The sequence below is a fragment of the Lucilia sericata genome, unplaced genomic scaffold (assembly GCF_015586225.1).
Source record: "Lucilia sericata isolate MDLA Ls3-8-SP2 unplaced genomic scaffold, ASM1558622v1 Contig001696F_arrow, whole genome shotgun sequence".
NCBI lineage: Eukaryota > Metazoa > Arthropoda > Insecta > Diptera > Calliphoridae > Lucilia > Lucilia sericata.
The window spans coordinates 96,850-118,953 of record NW_023995606.1 but is presented as its reverse complement, the minus strand read 5'-3'; the positions used below and the strand labels follow the sequence as shown (position 1 = coordinate 118,953).

The 22,104-nt window shown below is 30.1% G+C and overlaps 1 protein-coding gene across 1 annotated transcript in view; it reads right to left on the bottom strand.

Moving 5' to 3' along the window:
* Positions 1 to 650: 650 nt before the first annotated feature.
* The window catches only part of LOC119612466 (rap guanine nucleotide exchange factor 4-like), a gene marked incomplete at both ends in the record, with an annotated part of 111,614 nt that continues 90,160 nt past the window's right edge, over positions 651 to 22,104 (bottom strand). The window contains 5 exons of the mRNA XM_037968273.1: positions 651 to 792; positions 3,890 to 3,976; positions 4,813 to 4,913; positions 9,104 to 9,155; positions 16,947 to 17,003. Of these exons, the coding sequence (XP_037824201.1) occupies positions 651 to 792; positions 3,890 to 3,976; positions 4,813 to 4,913; positions 9,104 to 9,155; positions 16,947 to 17,003 (439 nt within the window). The remainder of the gene's footprint in view (positions 793 to 3,889; positions 3,977 to 4,812; positions 4,914 to 9,103; positions 9,156 to 16,946; positions 17,004 to 22,104) is intronic.

Genomic DNA, 22,104 nt, shown 5'->3' with positions numbered 1-22,104 from the left:
AGTCTAGTCTATAGTCTAGTCTATAGTCTAGTCTATAGTCTAGTCTATAGTCTAGTCTATAGTCTAGTCTAAGTCTAGTCTATAGTCTAGTCTATAGTCTAGTCTATAGTCTAGTCTATAGTCTAGTCTATAGTCTAGTCTATAGTCTAGTCTATAGTCTAGTCTATAGTCTAGTCTATAGTCTAGTCTATAGTCTAGTCTATAGTCTAGTCTATAGTCTAGTCTATAGTCTAGTCTATAGTCTAGTCTATAGTCTAGTCTATAGTCTAGTCTATAGTCTAGTCTATAGTCTAGTCTATAGTCTAGTCTATAGTCTAGTCTATAGTCTAGTTATAGTCTAGTCTATAGTCTAGTCTATAGTCTAGTCTATAGTCTAGTCTATAGTCTAGTCTATAGTCTAGTCTATAGTCTAGTCTATAGTCTAGTCTATAGTCTAGTCTATAGTCCAGTCTATAGTCCAGTCTATAGTTTAGTCTATAGTCTAGTCTATAGTCTAGTCTATAGTCTAGTCAATAGTCTAGTCTATAGTCCATGCCACCTCTGTATGTACTATATACCTTCAAACATACATAAGTATATGCCTAGCAGTAAAAGTATATATGTAGGTATAATATAATCTAAGAGAGAACAAAAATTATTCATTAATTTACCATGTGATAATATGCCTTCCTCCAGTAAAGCTTGCCACATGCCAGCCGCTTGGGCTCTTGTATGAACAATGGGCGATAAATTCACCAACCAATCTACCAATTCAGTACCAGGAGCACACTTACGTATAAGTTTGCCAGAAACCTAAATACGAAAAAAGTATAAAAAATATAAGCAATATAATGAGCAACATTTTGTGGCAAAAAAAAAGAGAGAGAGAGAAAAAAACATCATCATAAAAAATAACAACATTATTCAAATTGTTAAAATTAATCACAATTTTGTTTCTACTACCAAGTGTTGGCAGTTACTTTTTTCCTTCAAAGTGTTTTAGAAACACACTTACTTTTTTTTACTAACATTCGTTTTGCAAATAAAAGAATAATGTATTCAAAATACACAAACGTTTTATTAATTAAAAGCTTCTTAAATGTTAACAGCTGTCTTTAATTTAACCATATCAAACCATTTACATACATATACACATTCACTTTCACAAACTTTTATATGTATGTATACAAATGAATATAATTTATGTTGCCACCAACTCCCCTGCCAATACTACATACAGCAATTTAACGATTGTTATTAAGCAGTCCGACTGTGGTAAGGATTACAAAAAAAAAAAAAAAAAACAAGGTCGAGAGCTATACTCACTTGTGTTGAATATTAAGATCCCTCAATACAGAATGTTTTGATTCGTTAGTCACACATTATTGTGACGATCAAGACCATAAAAATAGCTTGAATCAAAATATCTTAGTTTGCGCTCTTGTAAAGCGAGGTCGTTCTATCATTCGGTGTTGTACTCAGTGTTCTTCGTCTATAGAACTTATGCGGTTAAGATCGCGAACAATCTGACACGCCTTAAATCGTACAGTGTCCAGTAAATTTGACTATAAGAAGCCTAAGTGAATATTTATCAAGACCTCAAGAGAGGTTCTTTTCAGTGAAACAATGATACGTAGATAAAAACTGAAAGAATAGAAAGATTCGTTCTATGTGTTCCCTTATGTGTTTGCGGATTATTCTCGATATTAACTTTGTGACGGTTAGCAGATCACCACTAGTTACTAGTTCATTTCTAGTTTAGTTCAGTTCTAGTTCTAGTTCAGTTCTAGTTTAGTTCTAGTTCAGTTCTAGTTTAGTATTTAGTTCTAGTTCAGTTCTAGTTTAGTTCTAGTTTAGTCCTAGTTCAGTTCTAGTTCAGTTCTAGTTCAGTTCTAGTTCAGTTCTAGTTCAGTTCTAGTTCAGTTCTAGTTCAGTTCTAGTTCAGTTCTAGTTCTAGTTCAGTTCCAGTTCAGTTCTAGTTCAGTTCTAGTTCAGTTCTAGTTCAGTTTTAGTTTAGTTCTAGTTAAGTTCTAGTTAAGTTCTAGTTCAGTTCTAGTTCTAGTTCAGTTCTAGTTCAGTTCTAGTTCAGTTCTAGTTCAGTTCTAGTTCAGTTCTAGTTCAGTTCTAGTTCAGTTCTAGTTCAGTTCTAGTTCAGTTCTAGTTCAGTTCTAGTTCAGTTCTAGTTCAGTTCTAGTTCAGTTCTAGTTCAGTTCTAGTTCAGTTCTAGTTCAGTTCTAGTTCAGTTCTAGTTCAGTTCTAGTTCAGTTCTAGTTAAGTTCTAGTTCAGTTTAGTAGTTCAGTTCTAGTTCAGTTCTAGTTCAGTTCTAGTTCAGTTCTAGTTCAGTTCTAGTTCAGTTCTAGTTCAGTTCTAGTTCAGTTCTAGTTCAGTTCTAGTTCAGTTCTAGTTCAGTTCTAGTTCAGTTCTAGTTCAGTTCTAGTTCAGTTCTAGTTCAGTTCTAGTTCAGTTCTAGTTCAGTTCTAGTTCAGTTCTAGTTCAGTTCTAGTTCAGTTCTAGTTCAGTTCTAGTTCAGTTCTAGTTCAGTTCTAGTTCAGTTCTAGTTCAGTTCTAGTTCAGTTCTAGTTCAGTTCTAGTTCAGTTCTAGTTCAGTTCTAGTTCAGTTCTAGTTCAGTTCTAGTTCAGTTCTAGTTCAGTTCTAGTTCAGTTCTAGTTCAGTTCTAGTTCAGTTCTAGTTCAGTTCTAGTTCAGTTCTAGTTCAGTTCTAGTTCTAGTTCAGTTCTAGTTCAGTTCTAGTTCAGTTCTAGTTCAGTTCTAGTTCAGTTCTAGTTCAGTTCTAGTCAGTTCTAGTTCAGTTCTAGTTCAGTTCTAGTTCAGTTCTAGTTCAGTTCTAGTTCAGTTCTAGTTCAGTTCTAGTTCAGTTCTAGTTCAGTTCTAGTTCAGTTCTAGTTCAGTTCTAGTTCAGTTCTAGTTCAGTTCTAGTTCAGTTCTAGTTCAATTCTAGTTCAGTTCTAGTTCAGTTCTAGTTCAGTTCTAGTTCAGTTTTAGTTCAGTTCTAGTTCAGTTCTAGTTCGGTTCTAGTTCAGTTCTAGTTCAGTTTTAGTTCAGTTCTAGTTAAGTTTTAGTTCAGTTTTAGTTCAGTTCTAGTTCAGTTCTAGTTCAGTTCTAGTTCAGTTCTAATTCAGTTCTAGTTCAGTTCTAGTTCAGTTCTAGTTCAGTTCTAGTTCAGTTCTAGTTCAGTTCTAGTTCAGTTCTAGTTCAGTTCTAGTTCAGTTCTAGTTCAGTTCTAGTTCAGTTCTAGTTCAGTTCTAGTTCAGTTCTAGTTCAGTTCTAGTTCAGTTCTAGTTCAGTTCTAGTTCAGTTCTAGTTCAGTTCTAGTTCAGTTCTAGTTCAGTTCTAGTTCAGTTCTAGTTCAGTTCTAGTTCAGTTCTAGTTCAGTTCTAGTTCAGTTCTAGTTCAGTTCTAGTTCAGTTCTAGTTCAGTTCTAGTTCAGTTCTAGTTCAGTTCTAGTTCAGTTCTAGTTCAGTTCTAGTTCAGTTCTAGTTCAGTTCTAGTTCAGTTCTAGTTCAATTTTAGTTCAGTATTTAGAGAATAGACGTTTTAGATAATTTTTTTTATTATTTTCCTTAGAAAGTAGTAGTCTGGCGGTTATAAAATGTGAATGGATGAATTGATTTTCTCCTGGGAATGGTACACGTAAAGAAATTGTTGTAGTCTTATATAAAGATAATGTTGCTAACTACCACCTCGAACTGCAGGGCAAGGTTTTGAAGCACACTTTTTGTCTTCATTAGTAGTGTTTAATTGTGATATTTTATCACCACACTTAAAACCAATTATATAATCATTAAATATATTATTGGAGTGTATTTTTTTTTCACCAACAACACTTATTGTCATTCTGTTTACACTTCTCTCTGAAATAGAATGTATAGTTAGGTATCTGTTACTTACTTTTCTATCCTTTAAACAACTTGAACTGTCAGCAACCAATAATGTTCGTAAAGCCCATCCCATACGATTCATAGCAGGACTAGGAGACTGCAGAAAGAAAGAAAATTTAAATGAATGTAAAGTAAACAATTAAATAACTTAAATGAAAATTATATTTTCATAATTATGTTGAATTATGAAAGCAACTTAAAAAGGAGTAGTAGAGTGTAAAAAAGCTAAAGATTGTTTAGCTAAAGGGTGAAAAAACGGGTCATAACATTGGTTAATTGTTGAAAAAAGTGTAGGGATTATTAAATAAGAAGTTATCTTCTAGTGGCACTCAGATTACTTATTTAAATGAAGGAGTAAATTAAGAAACTTCATTAGGAATAGTTAAGTGGTTTTACTTTTCACGAGTAATAACATTTTTGTAATATTAAAGACATTTTTTAGAAAGCACTGACTCTCCATATATTTTAATTAAGAGAAAAAAACAAATATTTATGGAACTAGTTATGAAAACAATAAACTTTAAACTAAACTAGTTCCTTAAGTAAAACAAAACTTTTCCAACTTATGCTTCTATCTATAATGGCTATGACGTACCCCTAAAAAGTGTTAAACAAAATATACTAAATAATATAAACTATTGTTTTAATTACATACAAGTGGCACCTTATTTTATGACTGTCTGTCTACCCCAAAACAACTCATTTAACTTGACCACAATAATAAATAGAAATACAAACGCCACAAACGTGTTGTCAGCAGCATTTTTTCCTAACCATTTCTAAGGCGAAAAAAAGCTAAATTTACAACAAAAAGTTGACAGACAAAAAACCATAATAAATGTCATTTCAACTTTACCAGACAACAATAAAAAAGGCCAAATGAAATGAAACATAAAGATAAATGTGAAAAAAATAAAATATTTATAATTTTACCTCTGTTATTGGTAGTGCCGGATTTGGATGATCAGGACTTAATGGTCGTTTTGTGGGTGATGAATTTGTTTGTTGTTGTTGTTGAACAGCAGGACCAAAACCTTGGTAGAAGAAAAAAGAGAAAATATTTATGTAAAAAATAAGTTCATAAAAAGGATTTAAATGTATATGAATGTATAAATATGAAGTACATGTAAAAATTCCAAAATTACATACTTAAATATACACTGAGACAAAAGCCAGACTATTCATAAACAAGACTTGTTAATATGTAGACTATTCTAAAGAGTAGACTATAGTCCATAAAGTAGTCTATAACTGAACTAGAACTGAACTAGAACTGAACTAGAACTGAACTAGAACTGAACTAGAACTGAACTAGAACTGAACTAGAACTGAACTAGAACTGAACTAGAACTGAACTAGAACTGAACTAGAACTGAACTAGAACTGAACTAGAACTGAACTAGAACCAAACTAGAACTGAACTAGAACCAAACTAGAACTGAACTAGAACTGAACTAGAACTGAACTAGAACTGAACTAGAACTGAACTAGAACTGAACTAGAACTGAACTAGAACTGAACTAGAACTGAACTAGAACTGAACTAGAACTGAACTAGAACTGAACTAGAACTGAACTAGAACTGAACTAGAACTGAACTGAACTAGAACTGTAACTGAACTAGAACTGAACTAGAACTGAACTAGAACTGAACTAGAACTGAACTAGAACTGAACTAGAACTGAACTAGACTGAACTAGAACTGAACTAGAACTGAACTAGAACTGAACTAGAACTGAACTAGAACTGAACTAGAACTGAACTAGAACTGAACTAGAACTGAACTAGAACTGAACTAGAACTGAACTAGAACTGAACTAGAACTGAACTAGAACTGAACTAGAACTGAACTAGAACTGAACTAGAACTGAACTAGAACTGAACTAGAACTGAACTAGAACTGAACTAGAACTGAACTAGAACTGACTAGAACTGAACTAGAACTGAACTAGAACTGAACTAGAACTGAACTAGAACTGAACTAGAACTGAACTAGAACTGAACTAGAATTGAACTAGAACTGAACTAGAACTGAACTAGAACTGAACTAGAACTGAACTAGAACTGAACTAGAACTGAACTAGAACTGAACTAGAACTGAACTAGAACTGAACTAGAACTAGAACTGAACTAGAACTGAAACTAGAACTGAACTAGAACTGAACTAGAACTGAACTGAAAGAACTGAACTAGAACTGAACTAGAACTGAACTAGAACTGAACTAGAACTGAACTAGAACTGAACTAGAACTGAACTAGAACTTGAAATAGAACTGAAACTAGAACTGAACTAGAACTGAACTAGAACTGAAACTAGAACTGAACTAGAACTGAACTAGAACTGAACTAGAACTGAACTAGAACTGAACTAGAACTGAATTAGAACTGAACTAGAACTGAATTAGAATTAAACCAGAACTGTACTAGTACATGGATTATTTTACGTTTGATAGTCAATACAATCCATGGTCGAGTCGATGGTCAAAGTCTTCTCATCGAAAGGACTGGTTAGTAGACTAGTCCAATTTTTCATTAAAATTTAATTGTTACATGAGATGAATTCTCATTAAAAAATACATTTTCGTAATTGAATCAAAAAAATTTAAAAAAAAAAATTTTGAACTATAATTTCTTTGTTTATTTCATTTGAAAACTGTGTATTCCGTAAAATATTTATTTTTCATCTGTTTACTTTTTGCCCCAAAGTTTCTGCTAATTCTATTAATTCTTACCAAAACTTTATTTTTTCAAACTTTACAAATATTTTTTTACATGATTATCAGTATTTACTTATTTGTTTGACGTTTGCTGGAGTTTATTTAGTTGCCGCAACCCCCAATTTCAATGTAAAATGTAAATGAACCTTTATCTCTTGAAACCCAAACAAATAAAACAAACAAACTCATAAAAACCGCAGTCGAATTTAAAAACAAAACCAAACTAATCTTGACCTTGAATTGAAAATGAATTAATTTTTAAAACAAACTAGTCATTAGGAACACATACCCCTCCACCCTGTTACAATACTAAACATTCTTTCTTGTTAAATACCTTAAATTAAAACAAATGCAAGATTTAAAGTTTTCAAACTTTTAGCAGCGCGAAAGTGACATTTAGTAGATTAATTAATTAAACTTTGCGGTTTATTAAGAAATACCTACAACTACAGCTAAGCAAATATATAATTTACTTATTTCAGAATTTAATTTAATTAAAATTTATAAAAACATTGCTAATAGCCATACATTTAAGCTATTTGTATTGGAAATAGTGCAGAGAATATTTACGCGTTGTTGTTATTAGTGAAGAGTATAAATAACAACAGAAATAAATAATTGAATAATAAATCCAATTTCAATTTATCATTATTAATAATTAAATTACGCATAAACTATATAATACGGCATCAACATAAATGAATGTAGAAATGGAAAATTTAATTTAATGTTTAATTGCAAAAAATGTAAAGTATTGGAGAGAAATTTGTATAATTATATTTATGTATCATTTTAAAGAAAATTTGATTATTAGTACAATTTTTCAGGCTTGTAAGTAATTCATTACATCGAACAATAACCAATTACAACCACTTGTAATTGAAGTATTTCTAATTACAGTTACTTGTAATGTGTAATTGAACAATAAGCAATTACTTGTAGTTCTAGTTCAGTTCTAGATCAGTTCTAATTCAGTTCTAGTTCAGTTCTAGTTCAGTTCTAGTTCAGTTCTAGTTCAGTTCTAGTTCAGTTCTAGTTCAGTTCTAGTTCAGTTCTAGTTCAGTTCTAGTTCAGTTCTAGTTCAGTTCTAGTTCAGTTCTAGTTCAGTTCTAGTTCAGTTCTAGTTCAGTTCTAGTTCAGTTCTAGTTCAGTTCTAGTTCAGTTCTAGTTCAGTTCTAGTTCAGTTCTAGTTCAGTTCTAGTTCAGTTCTAGTTCAGTTCTAGTTCAGTTCTAGTTCAGTTCTAGTTCAGTTCTAGTTCAGTTCTAGTTCAGTTCTAGTTCAGTTCTATTTCAGTTCTAGATCAGTTCTAGATCAGTTCTAATTCAGTTCTAGTTCAGTTTTAGTTCAGTTTTAGTTCAGTTCTAGTTCAGTTCTAGTTCGGTTCTAGTTCAGTTCTAGTTCAGTTCTAGTTCTAGTTCAGTAGTTCTAGTTCAGTCTAGTTCAGTTCTAGTTCCGTTCTAGTTCAGTTCTAGTTCAGTTCTAGTTCAGTTCTAGTTCAGTGCAGTTTAGTTCAGTTCTAGTCAGTCTAGTGTTCAGTTCTAGTTCAGTTCTAGTTCGTTTCTAGTTTTCTAGTTCTTAGTTCAGTTCTAGTTCAGTTCTAGTTTCAGTTCTAGTTCAGTTCTAGTTCAGTTCTAGTTCAGTTCTAGTTCGTTCTAGTTCAGTTCTAGTTCATTTCTAGTTCAGTTCTAGTTCAGTTCTAGTTCAGTTCTAGTTCAGTTCTAGTTCAGTGTCTAGTTCAGTTCTAGTTCAGTTTCTAGTTCAGTTCTAGTTCAGTTCTAGTTCAGTTCTAGTTCAGTTCTAGTTCAGTTTCTAGTTCAGTTCTAGTTCAGTTCTAGTTCAGTTCTAGTTCAGTTCTAGTTCAGTTCTAGTTCATTCTAGTTCAGTTCTAGTTCAGTTCTAGTTTCAGTTCAGCAGTTCAGTTCTAGTTCAGTTCTAGTTCAGTTCTAGTTCAGTTCTAGTTCAGTTCTAGTTCAGTTTCTAGTTATGTCTCGTTCAGTTCTAGTTCAGTTCTAGTTCAGTTCTTAGTTCAGTTCTAGTTCAGTTCTAGTTCAGTTCTAGTTCAGTTCTAGTTCAGTTCTAGTTCAGTTCTAGTTCAGTTCTAGTTCAGTTCTAGTTCAGTTTCTAGTTCAGTTTCTAGTTCAGTTCTAGTTCAGTTCTAGTTCAGTTCTAGTTCAGTTCTAGTTCAGTTCTAGTTCAGTTCTAGTTCAGTTCTGGTACAAGTTCTAGATTCAGAACAGTAAGAGTAACTGATGCCACGACTTCAATAAAATGCTTTAAAGGCCGACAAAACACTATTACAATTTCAAACATTCACATAGATGAAACATAATTGGGAAAGGCGGCATGTTCTAACAAGCATTTCTAATCTAAATTATATATATCATTCAAGAAAAAACTTTAATTGTTTAAAGTGCAAAAATGAACTAAAAATTAAACTAAATTTCAGTTTTAAGTTAAACATATAATTTTAGTGTATTTTTTTTTTTTTTTTTGTAAAAATTACTTACCATTTTTCAATTTACAACTGGTGATAATATCATTCATTAATTCCTTGTTTTTCTACAGAAAAAAAAAAGATAAACAAGAAATAAACAAATACATTAGTTAATTTTAAAAACAAAAACTAATTAAAATTGCTTCAAGACACGCCAACTAAAACAAAATAATTTGTTAAACAAAATAAACTTTTAAAACAACAACTTCTAAAGAAAATTGCAAAAAAAAAAAAGAAAAGTAAACTAAGAAGTACAAAAAAAAGCTTCATACATGATCTCCTGGTTCGAAACATGAGATGGGTCGTATCAGTCTTCTTCTATGTCTGCTATAAAAGTCTGTTTGTTGTTGTTGTTGCTGCTGCTGTGGGGGTTTCTGAATGTGGCCATTACCGCGACCACAACAAACATCTAAAGCAACCTTATTACCGTTATTACGAATATACGGCGGTAAATGGTTGTTATTTTTAGTTAAACCGGAAGTATTGGTTACAGTTTGAATTTCAAATGTTTGATTTTCATTAATATTTTTATTATTTTCATTATTAATATTTGTATTAATAATATTATTTGTATTTTTATTGTTATTATTAGTTTTTGTACTTGAATGGCCACCACCATTTGAGGCTGCCAACACTACACTGTCAATATACATGTTGTTTATGTTGTTGTTATTGTCGCTATTATTATAATTATTATTATTAGTTTTACTATGATAATGAGTGAGGGTGGAATAGGTTTTGGGAGGTATATGACTAATTTTGTCATTAACGTCAGATCATCTTGTGAATGACGTCGGGTTTGATATTTCAATAGAACACAAACATCATCGTAGGGCGAAGCTACTATGTGTTGGGACCAACGTTTCTGTGTGTTACTGGAATTTTTATTTCTTATACAGGAGGTACTTGTGGCCATGGCGTTATTTCGGTTTTTTTTTGTTTCTTATTTACTTTAGTATTAAAATGTTTTCACGCTTATGATTAATACGTTTATTGCACCATTTCTTATTTTTTAGGGTTTTGTTGTTATTTATTTTGTGTTTTTTTTGGCACTGCACGTTTGTATTTAATTTATTTATATTCACTTCTTTTATTTATATTTATTTTTTTATTAAATATTCGCACTCCCTCTCCATTTGCAAGACAAAAGACTGAAAAAAACCTCTTTGTATAACAGCTGTTTCCATGCTACTACCGCTTTTTTGTATTGCAAAGAATTGAACGAGTGTCGGACTGCCTGCTCTTCACGAAAAACAAAACATTGTATATGCGTTACAGTCGCTGAAATTTATTTAGGGGCGTAACAACGGAAAGTAATTTCTCTCTTATTGAGAAGAAGATATTTGACAACCTTTTTTTTCAATAACTACTGCTTACAGTTCCCATTACTTAGAAGCAGTTTAATAATGAGTTATATGTGATGCTTGAAAACTGCTCGATTCTATATGAACCGGAGGAGGCTGAGATGTAATAACTAACTAACTAACTAACTAACTAACTAACTAACTAACTAACTAACTAACTAACTAACTAACTACTAACTAACTAACTAACTAACTAACGAACTAACTAACTAACTAACTAACTAACTAACTACTAACTAACTACTAACTAACTAACTAACTAACTAACTAACTAACTAACTAACTAACTAACTAACTAACTAACTAACTAACTAACTACTAACTAACTAACTAACTAACAACTACTAACTAACTAACTACTAACTAACTAACTAACTAACTAACTACTAACTAACTAACTAACTAACTACTACTAACTAACTACTAACTAACTACTAACTAACTAACTAACTACTAACTAACTAACTAACTAACTAACTAACTAACTAACTACTAACTAACTAACTACTAACTAACTAACTAACCTAACTAACTAACTACTAACTAACTAACTAACTAACTAACTACTAACTAACTAACTAACTAACTAACTAACCTAACTAACTAACTAACTAACTAACTAACTAACTAACTAACTAACTAACTAACTAACTAACTAACTAACTAACTAACTAACTAACTACTAACTAACTAACTAACTACTAACTAACTACTAACTAACTAACTAACTAACTAACTAACTAACTAACTAACTAACTAACTAACTAACTAACTAACTAACTAACTAACTAACTAACTAACTAACTAACTAACTACTAACTAACTAACTACTAACTAACTAACTAACTAACTAACTAACTAACTAACTAACTAACTAACTAACTAACTAACTAACTACTAACTAACTAACTAACTAACTAACTAACTAACTAACTACTAACTAACTAACTAACTAACTAACTACTAACTAACTACTAACTAACTAACTAACTAACTAACTAACTAACTAACTAACTACTAACTAACTAACTAACTAACTAACTAACTAACTACTAACTAACTAACTAACTAACTAACTAACTAACTAACTAACTAACTACTAACTAACTAACTAACTAACTAACTAACTAACTAACTAACTAACTAACTAACTACTAACTAACTAACTACTAACTAACTAACTAACTACTAACTAACTAACTAACTAACTAACTAACTAACTACTAACTAACTAACTAACTAACTAACTAACTAACTACTAACTAACTAACTAACTAACTAACTAACTAACTAACTAACTAACTAACTACTAACTAACTAACTAACTAACTAACTAACTAACTAACTAACAACTAACTAACTAACTAATAACTAACTAACTACTAACTAACTAACTACTAACTAACTAACTAACTAACTAACTAACTAACTAACTAACTAACTAACTAACTAACTAACTAACTAACTAACTAACTAACTAACTACTTCTACTCAAAAAACCGAATTTTTTAGTGAAAATTAGATTTTTGTGGAAGTCCCACTTTTTCGTGAATATACAAATTTTTAGTGAAAATTAAAAATTTTGGTAAAAATCCAAATTTTTCGTGAAAATCCAAATTTTATATGAAAATCCACATTTTCAGTGGAAATTTGAATTTTTAGTGAAAATTCAAATTTTCGTTGGAAATTAAAATTTTAAGGGAAAATCCAAATTTTTTGGAAATTGGAATTTTTAGCATAAATTTCTTAGATTTGATTTTTGTGGAAATCCCACTTTTTCGTGAATATACAAATTTTTAGTGAAAATTAAAAATTTTGGTAAAAATCCAAATTTTTCGTGAAAATCCAAATTTTTAGTGGAAATCCATATTTTATATGAAAATCCACATTTTCAGTGGAAATTTGAATTTTTAGTGAAAATTCAAATTTTCGTTGGAAATTAAAATTTTAAGGGAAAATCCAAATTTTTTGGAAATTGGAATTTTTAGCATAAATTTCTTTGTTTTGTTAAAAACTAATTCGATTTCAAGGCTAAATATTAAGTACTGACATATAAAGCTATATATAAGATGTTACTAAACCTCTTCTAAGTAATGCAGACGGTGTATAGTAGACATTGAAAAGTAAGTTGTGCGGTAAATATAAGTCATTATCATATGTTTGCTAAGACAGTTTCCAAAAGCTCGCCCTTAATTAAATACCCCATAGTGCTAACTGTTTGTAAAATCGTGTTTATCAACAACAAATAAAACAAAAACACACAATAATATTTAAACATTATTAATGAATATGAGCAGAAAAAACAAAACTCAGCTCAATTGTGTGCTCACTGCTACGTTCTCCATAACTGTGAGTAGTTTAAATAACTTAAACAATATACAAATAAATTTAACAGTCTTAATTAGTTGAAAACTACAAAAATTCTTTCATACCGAAAAAACATCTACTTTTAAGATTCATTTTGTACACTCATTAGTTCCCCAAAATTACTCACGCTCTTACTCAATTGTATTTGTTTTTTCCTTTCTTTAATTTTAATGTTTAAATGCTCAAACATAAGTGTTTTATAAAACAGTAATAAATACTGATAATACGGACTGGACTGACTGACTCTGTTATGAGTTGTTTTGTATTTAGTGTAACGTATTAGTAGTACGATAAAGTACTTAAACTTTTGATTTGGATTTTTGTATGCAGACTTGTTTTCCGGAGAAACCATTTGTTGATGTTTAGAGGTTGCTTGCTTACTTTCATTTCAATAAAGCGTGCAATATCTGTATTCAATGTTGTGTTTTTTTTGGTTTTGGTTCGGAGTGAGCGGACCTTATCAGCAACAAATAGTTTTTTTGTATGTATGTATCGTTTGTAGTTTATTTTAGAAATTGTAATAATGCGACAAAATTGGAAACAAGTAAGAGCGTTATAGTCGGCAGTGGCGATTATATATAGCCGTCAAGAAAAATGTAACGTGAGCGTGAAATTTGATTCAAAACTTTTACACGTTCAAAGTTTTTGGGTTCCTTAGTTCCCATATACAATTTTTGGCGATGGACGGACGGATATTTTTATGCTCGACCTATTTGGCCCATTTGGACGATTATTACCAGATCGTCTTAAAAATTAAGTTCTTAAGTGAATCTGCGACCACTATTTTGATGTGTTACAAACGATATGATAAAACTAATATATCTATCACCTGTTTTAGTGGAAGCTATAAAAATAGAAACGCTATCAGTAGAAAAGTAAATTAGTGGGGTTTCTACTAAAGATCTGCAGTAAGTGCGGAGTTTTATTTTGTTTAAAAATTCAAATAACCTTAAAAAGAATGTCTGTCAAAAAGTAATAAATAATAAAAAAATATTCAGGTAGAATTTCTTTAATAAGCTGAGAGTAATATTTACTAAATAAATTTACTAAATAAATACTTAATTAAATATTGCAAAATTTTATCTCATTTTTATCTTATTCATAACATGTAAAAGGTAGTAGCGCTATAAAGGGAAACTTAATGCGGACTTTAAACGAAAAAAAATCGTGATAATCATTTGTTAATGCATAAACAGCAAGTACATCAGTGGCTAGTAATCAATTTAAAAATACAACTTACATATAATTAAATGTTGAATTTTTTTATTATTTGTTTATTAATAAGTATGTACTTATAATTTCATTTTATGTTAAAAGTATAAAAACCAGTCTTTGTTAACTGGTTTTTAATTAAAAATTGCAAACATAATAATGAAAACATACGATTGTCATTGTCAATGCAGAAGATAATCTTTTAACGAATATTGCATATTAACACGTCGACGTAAAATACGTCTCCAAATGTCCAGTGTGGAATTATATTAAATGAGATAAAGACTAGACTAGTCTATAGTCTAGTTTATAGTCTAGTGTATAGTCTAGTTTATAGTCTAGTCTAATGTGTAATGAAGTTTAGACTAGTCTATAGTCTAGTCTATAGTCTAGTCTATTGTCTAGTCTATAGTCTAGTCTATAGTCTAGTCTATAGCCTAGTCTATAGTCTAGTCTATAGTCTAGTCTATAGTCTAGTCTATTGTCTAGTCTATAGTCTAGTCTATAGTCTAGTCTATAGTCTAGTCTATAGTCTAGTCTATAGTCTAGTCTATAGTCTAGTCTATAGTCTAGTCTATAGTCTAGTCTATAGTCTAGTCTATAGTCTAGTCTATAGTCTAGTCTATAGTCTAGTCTATAGTCTAGTCTATAGTCTAGTCTATAGTCTAGTCTATAGTCTAGTCTATAGTCTAGTCTATAGTCTAGTCTATAGTCTAGTCTATAGTCTAGTCTATAGTCTAGTCTATAGTCTAGTCTATAGTCTAGTCTATAGTCTAGTCTATAGTCTAGTCTATAGTCTAGTCTATAGTCTAGTCTATAGTCTAGTCTATAGTCTAGTCTATAGTCTAGTCTATAGTCTAGTCTATAGTCTAGTCTATAGTCTAGTCTATAGTCTAGTCTATAGTCTAGTCTATAGTCTAGTCTATAGTCTAGTCCATAGTCTAGTCTATAGTCTAGTCTATAGTCTAGTCTATAGTCTAGTCTATAGTCTAGTCTATAGTCTAGTCTATAGTCTAGTCTATAGTCTAGTCTATAGTCTAGTCTATAGTCTAGTCTATAGTCTAGTCTATAGTCTAGTCTATAGTCTAGTCTATAGTCTAGTCTATAGTCTAGTCTATAGTCTAGTCTATAGTCTAGTCTATAGTCTAGTCTATAGTCTAGTCCATAGTCTAGTCTATAGTCTAGTCTATAGTCTAGTCTATAGTCTAGTCTATAGTCTAGTCTATAGTCTAGTCTATAGTCTAGTCTATAGTCTAGTCTATAGTTTAGTCTATAGTCTAGTCTATAGTCTAGTCTATAGTCTAGTCTATAGTCTAGTCTATAGTCTAGTCCATAGTCTAGTCTATAGTCTAGTCTATAGTCTAGTCTATAGTCTAGTCTATAGTCTAGTCTATAGTCTAGTCTATAGTCTAGTCTATAGTCTAGTCTATAGTCTAGTCTATAGTCTAGTCTATAGTCTAGTCTATAGTCTAGTCTATAGTCTAGTCTATAGTCTAGTCTATAGTCTAGTCTATAGTCTAGTCTATAGTCTAGTCTATAGTCTAGTCTATAGTCTAGTCCATAGTCTAGTCTATAGTCTAGTCTATAGTCTAGTCTATAGTCTAGTCTATAGTCTAGTCTATAGTCTAGTCTATAGTCTAGTCTATAGTTTAGTCTATAGTCTAGTCTATAGTTTAGTCTATAGTCTAGTCTATAGTCTAGTCTATAGTCTAGTCTATAGTCTAGTCTATAGTCTAGTCTATAGTCTAGTCTATAGTCTAGTCTATAGTCTAGTCTATAGTCTAGTCTATAGTAGTCTATAGTCTAGTCTATAGTCTAGTCTATAGTCTAGTCTATAGTCTAGTCTATAGTCTAGTCTATAGTCTAGTCTATAGTCTAGTCTATAGTCTAGTCTATAGTCTAGTCTATAGTCTAGTCTATAGTCTAGTCTATAGTCTAGTCTATAGTCTAGTCTATAGTCTAGTCTATAGTCTAGTCTATAGTCTAGTCTATAGTCTAGTCTATAGTCTAGTCTATAGTCTAGTCTATAGTCTAGTCTATAGTCTAGTCTATAGTCTAGTCTATAGTCTAGTCTATAGTCTAGTCTATAGTCTAGTCTATAGTCTAGTCTATAGTCTAGTCTATAGTCTAGTCTATAGTCTAGTCTATAGTCTAGTCTATAGTCTAGTCTATAGTCTAGTCTATAGTCTAGTCTATAGTCTAGTCTATAGTCTAGTCTATAGTCTAGTCTATAGTCTAGTCTATAGTCTAGTCTATAGTCTAGTCTATAGTCTAGTCTATAGTCTAGTCTATAGTCTAGTCTATAGTCTAGTCTATAGTCTAGTCTATAGTCTAGTCTATAGTCTAGTCTATAGTCTAGTCTATAGTCTAGTCTATAGTCTAGTCTATAGTCTAGTCTATAGTCTAGTCTATAGTCTAGTCTATAGTCTAGTCTATAGTCTAGTCTATAGTCTAGTCTATAGTCTAGTCTATAGTCTAGTCTATAGTCTAGTCTATAGTCTAGTCTATAGTCTAGTCTATAGTCTAGTCTATAGTCTAGTCTATAGTCTAGTCTATAGTCTAGTCTATAGTGTCGTCTATAGTGTCGTCTATAGTGTATTTTGTAGTTTAGTTTATAGTCTGGTCTCGAGTCTAGTCTTTAGTGTAGTCTATAATATGAATTCTACTAGACATTCCTATTATCAGTTCCATATAGAATAAAAGCTTGGGCCCCAGGGATTGAAAAACAAAATTCTGATTGAATCTGTTTTAGATGTAGTTTACAAAAATGCATATAAATTGTAAATCTCCAAAAAGCTTCAAACTCTGATTTATAATACCAACATAACATTAACCCTTGTCAAAAACTAACCAACGATAATATGAAATGACAACAGATCCATCCGCATACTCCTTTAAAAAATTTCAACTCACCATACAGCCTTGAGGACAATGTGTTTCAAAATTGCAATTATAATGATTTTTAGGGGCCTGAAAAGATAAATGTCACTTGATAAACAATTTCAATAAAACAGTTTTGTGTCACTTAGCCAACGGGTTAATAATGCAGGTTTGTAGTAAGTAGTTGACCGACCACATACGCATCAATGATTGAATAAATATAAACATGCTTGTTATGCTGAACACCTTCAGTTACAAGGAGGGCGGGACACAATTTGTTATTGAGTGGTAACGGGCAGTGGAAAGGGGGAAGCGTAAAAAATGTTAATATCGAGAAGAAGAAAAAAACATGACCACACATGATTGACAGTTTGTATGAAATTATCTGTGGCGCCATTAACACACATTTAGTAGTATTAAGGGCATAAAGGGGGGAAAAATAGTTATACAGAAATCATTACGTTAAGATTTAAAAAATGTGATAAATAATTGTGTAATTATATTAAGGAATTTAATTGCTGATGGTTTTTTCTTGAGGCAAACAGATTCCTTTAAGGATTTTTTCATATGCTATGGAGTAAGGGTTGGCTGAGTTTATTAAAGAAATACAAATTTCCGTAGTTAATATGCAATAAATAAGTGTTTTTAATAACTATAAGGGTTGGTTAACGGTAGGTTATAGGCAAGTTAACTTGTAAGGCACATATATCCTGTATCATCCTTTTCTACATTATTTTTCTGCAATTTTTATTGACTAATTTTCATAAGTATTTACTCTATTTTTACGAACATTTCTTTCTTCCATAAACTTTTACATTTCAGCAACAAGTTTGGAATATTAAATATTACATTCATATATCCTATCATAAATAATAGATGATTACAAAATATTTAATTATATATAATGTAAACCCGTAAAATTTATTACAATAAATATTACTACATATTACGTACGATAGAAGCAGTAAACTCAAAAAATTCCTGTATGTAAGTGGTTTATAGGCAAGACAAAAACAATTTAATAGTCAGGACTATAAATTAATAGAAAATATATAGTTTGGATTGATCTGGAGTCAAGATATTAGACATATCTATATTCTATAGTATACATAGAATGGTCTGTAGCCAACTGTATAGACAAGACTATAGACTATTCTACAGTCAAGACCACAGACTGATATATAATCAAAGTTACATACTGATCTATAGTCAAGACTATATAGTCGAGAATATAGACTGATCTATGGTCAAGACTATAGAGAGATATGAAGTAGGACTATAGATTAATCGATAGTCAAGACTGATGTATAGTCGAGACTATAAACTGATCTATAGTCAAGACTATAGACTGATCTATAGGCAAGACTATAGACTGATCTATAGGCAAGACTATAGACTGATCTATAGTCAAACTATAGACTGATCTATAGTCAAGACTATAGACTGATCTATAGTCAAGACTATAGACTGATCTATAGTCAAGACTATAGACTGATCTACAGTCAAGACTATAGACTGATCTACAGTCAAGACTATAGACTGATCTATAGTCAAGACTATAGACTGATCTATAGTCAAGACTACAGACTGATCTAGTCAAGACTATAGGCTGATCTATAGTCAAGACTATAGACTGATCTATAGTCAAAACTATAGACTGATCTATAGTCCAAAACTATAGACTGATATATAGTAAGGCTATGGACTGATCTATAGTCAAGACTATAGACTGATCTATAGTCAAAACTATAGACTGATCTATAGCCAAGACTTTAGACTGATCTATAGTCAAGACTATAGACTGAACTATAGTCAAGACTATAGACTGATCTATAGTCAAGACTATAGACTGATCTATAGGTAAGACTATAGACCGATCTATATTCAAGACTATAGACTGATCTATAGTCAAAACTATATACAGATCCATATTCAAAACTATAGACTGATCTATGGTCAAGACTATAGACTGATCTATAGGCAAGACTATAGACTGATCTATAGTCAAAACTATAGACTGATCTATAGTCAAGACTATAGACTGATCTATAGTCAAGACTATAGACTGATCTATAGTCAAGACTATAGACTGATCTATAGTCAAGACTATAGACTGATCTACAGTCAAGACTATAGACTGATCTACGAGTCAAGACTATAGACCGATCTATATTCAAGACTATAGACTGATCTATAGTCAAAACTATATACAGATCCATATTCAAAAACTATAGACTGATCTATAGGCAAAACTATTGACCGATCTATAGGCAAAACTATAGACTGATCTATAGTTAAGACTATAGACTGATCTAAACTCAAGACTATAGACTGATCTATAGTCAAGACTATAGATTGATCTATAGTCAAGATTACAGACTGATCTATAGTCAAGACTACAGACTGATCTATAGTCAAGACTATAGACTGATCTATAGTTAAGCCTATAGACGATAATCTGATCTGTAGATAATCTGATCTGTAGTCAAGACTGTTTTTTGGTCAAAACTCAGAGATAATTCGCCGATTTATGTATATGTCGTAACCAGATTTTCTCTCTGTTTAACAAGAATTTTCCTAAGTAAGGAATTATTTATTGATTTTTTGTCTCGAGTGTAGACAATAATGAATAATTAAATATTAGTAGTGTATAGCAATTTGGGCTTTAATAAATATAAACACATATTGTTTGTTGACCTAGAGATATATAAATTTTACTATTGGAAAGACCCCAGCAGTTTTAAGTGATTGATTCGAGTTTAATATAGTTATACTTGTTGTAATGCAGAGAAGAAGTTAGTTAGTTGTTACTTTCGTATCTCCAAGTAATCTACAGAGTAACACTTAAAGTGTATTTACTCCTACGAACAGAGTCTTTAAAAGGAATTATTTGTCTACAATCCGGGACAAGCACCCCTAACTGTGTGGTTTTACAAAGGATATTTACTTCCTTTGTATGTGTACGTATATGTGCAGGAATTCTCTCAGGTGTAAATAACCACTTCCTATGGAAAACAGCAGCGGCAACAACAGCAACAAAATAATATATTGACCAAATTGGAAAATAGTGATGGAAAAAGAACTAAAATAACTAAAAACCAACAAGTGGAAGTATAAAACTTTATAAATAAATTAAATATTAAATATTCTGTCAAATAAATAAGGAAACCATAGGGATGTAAGGGAAAATTCATGACATTAAGAAGAAATTGGTGAAAAGTATAAAAGTAAAAAAGGGTGAATGAAATTAAGCATAAACTTTCAACTTTGCTACACCTGCCATGACAATTTAACAAATAATGTTGCCTTAATAATATTTAAAATACTTCTAACAAAGTTTGGAGTTTAAAAAATCAAATTTTAAAAACAAGACTTTACATATGGCTACTTTCAAGAAGAAAAACTTTTTCTCACAACAACAATTGAGTTTAAAACTCCTACAAAAGAAAAATTGAACTTTAACCGGCTAAAAATTTTTATTTCGAAGAATTCATATAAAATTGTGTTTTTAAGCAAAAAGTAAAATGTTTTTTTCTTCTCTTTACAAATTTCTTAGAAATATGTATGAAATGCCAAACATGTTAATGCTTGAGTATTCACATTTCTTTTAAAATTATATTTTCTCTTTTCTTTCCTTACGTTTAGTTGTTAAGAAAAGTAAAATTATGCTTTTTTTGTTTTCTTATAAAAACTGAAATGAAAAGTTTGTTATTTCTTAACAAAGTTGTATTGTAATAGTAACTATTACATACAAAAGAATAACGAAAACACTACTTCGACATGCTAGCACAATGGGATTTTAATAAAATGATAAATTTATTTACTTTTTTGAAGTTCTAGGAAATACCGCAAACGTATGTGTAACAAAAATGGTTTACACTTAAATAATATTACGTATACGCCAGCATCATGCTGTTAAAGCAGCACACACATCCTTTAGAATTTTGCGTAAAATGACTTAACGTTATTTTTGCTTTTCAGGGGAATAAAAAGTGTTTATTCGTTTTAAAGCATTTAATTAAAGAAGTTTTTTTTTTAACATTTTATTTGGAAAAGCTGTTTAAAGCTTTCGATTTAAAATGCTTTGTAAAAGAATTTATTTATAAAAAATTTTTGAAAGCTATTGATATAAGAGCCTTTTAAACTTTTTATTTATAAAAGCTTTCTTAAAGCTTTACATTTGTATAAACTTTTCCAAGTGTTTGTTTTATAAAATCTTTGAAAATTTATTTTTAAAGCTTTGTCAACGATTGTTAAAGCTTTTGAATTATAAAAGCTTTTTATATAAAAGTTTTTAAAGCTTTTGATTTACAAAAGTTTTTTAATTCTTTTGTTTTATAAGAGCTTGCTAAAGCTTTTGATTAATAAAAGTTTTTTTTTACAGCTTTAAATTTGTATAAGCTTTTGATTTATAAAATCTTTGAAAATTTTTTTTAAAGCTTCTGATTTTGAAGATTTTGACTTATAAAAGTTTTTTAAGCATTTTTATTTATAAAAGCTGTCTAAAGCATTTGATTAATTAATTTTTTTTTGAAGATTTTGATTTATAATACTCTTGGGTTATAAGAGCTTTCTAAAGCTTTTGATTTATAAAAGTTTTTTAAAGCTTTAAATTTGATTTATAAATCATTGAAAAATTATTTTTAAAGCTTCTGATTTAATGCATTTGGCATATAAAAGCCTTTTTAAAGCAGAAGATTTTGATTTATAAAAGCTTTTTCAAGCTTTAAATTTTTAAGCTTTTCATTTATAAAATCTCTGAAAAAAATTTATGAGCGATTTTTAAGCTTTTGTCTTGTAAAAGATTTTTAATTAAAGTTTTTTTTTGAAGCTTTTATATTTATAAAAGCTTTTTAATTCTCTTGATTTATAAGAGATTTGATTTTTAAAGCTTTTGACTTATAAAAACTTTTTTAAAACATTTTGTTTATAAAAGCTGTCTAAAATTTCTGATTAATAAAAGTTTTTTGAAGCTTTTTAATTTATTAAGGCTTTCTAAAGCTTTTGATTTAAAAGCTTTTTTATGAAAGCTTCAGCAGCTTTTATTAAATTCAAAAATATATTTTTATTTAAAAAAGAACTTTAGATTGCAAGCTTACTTGAAATTTTGATTTATACATAAAAGTATCTTAAAGCTTAAAACTTAAAAAAGCTTTGTTTTACAAAACAATTTTATGAAATATTACACTTT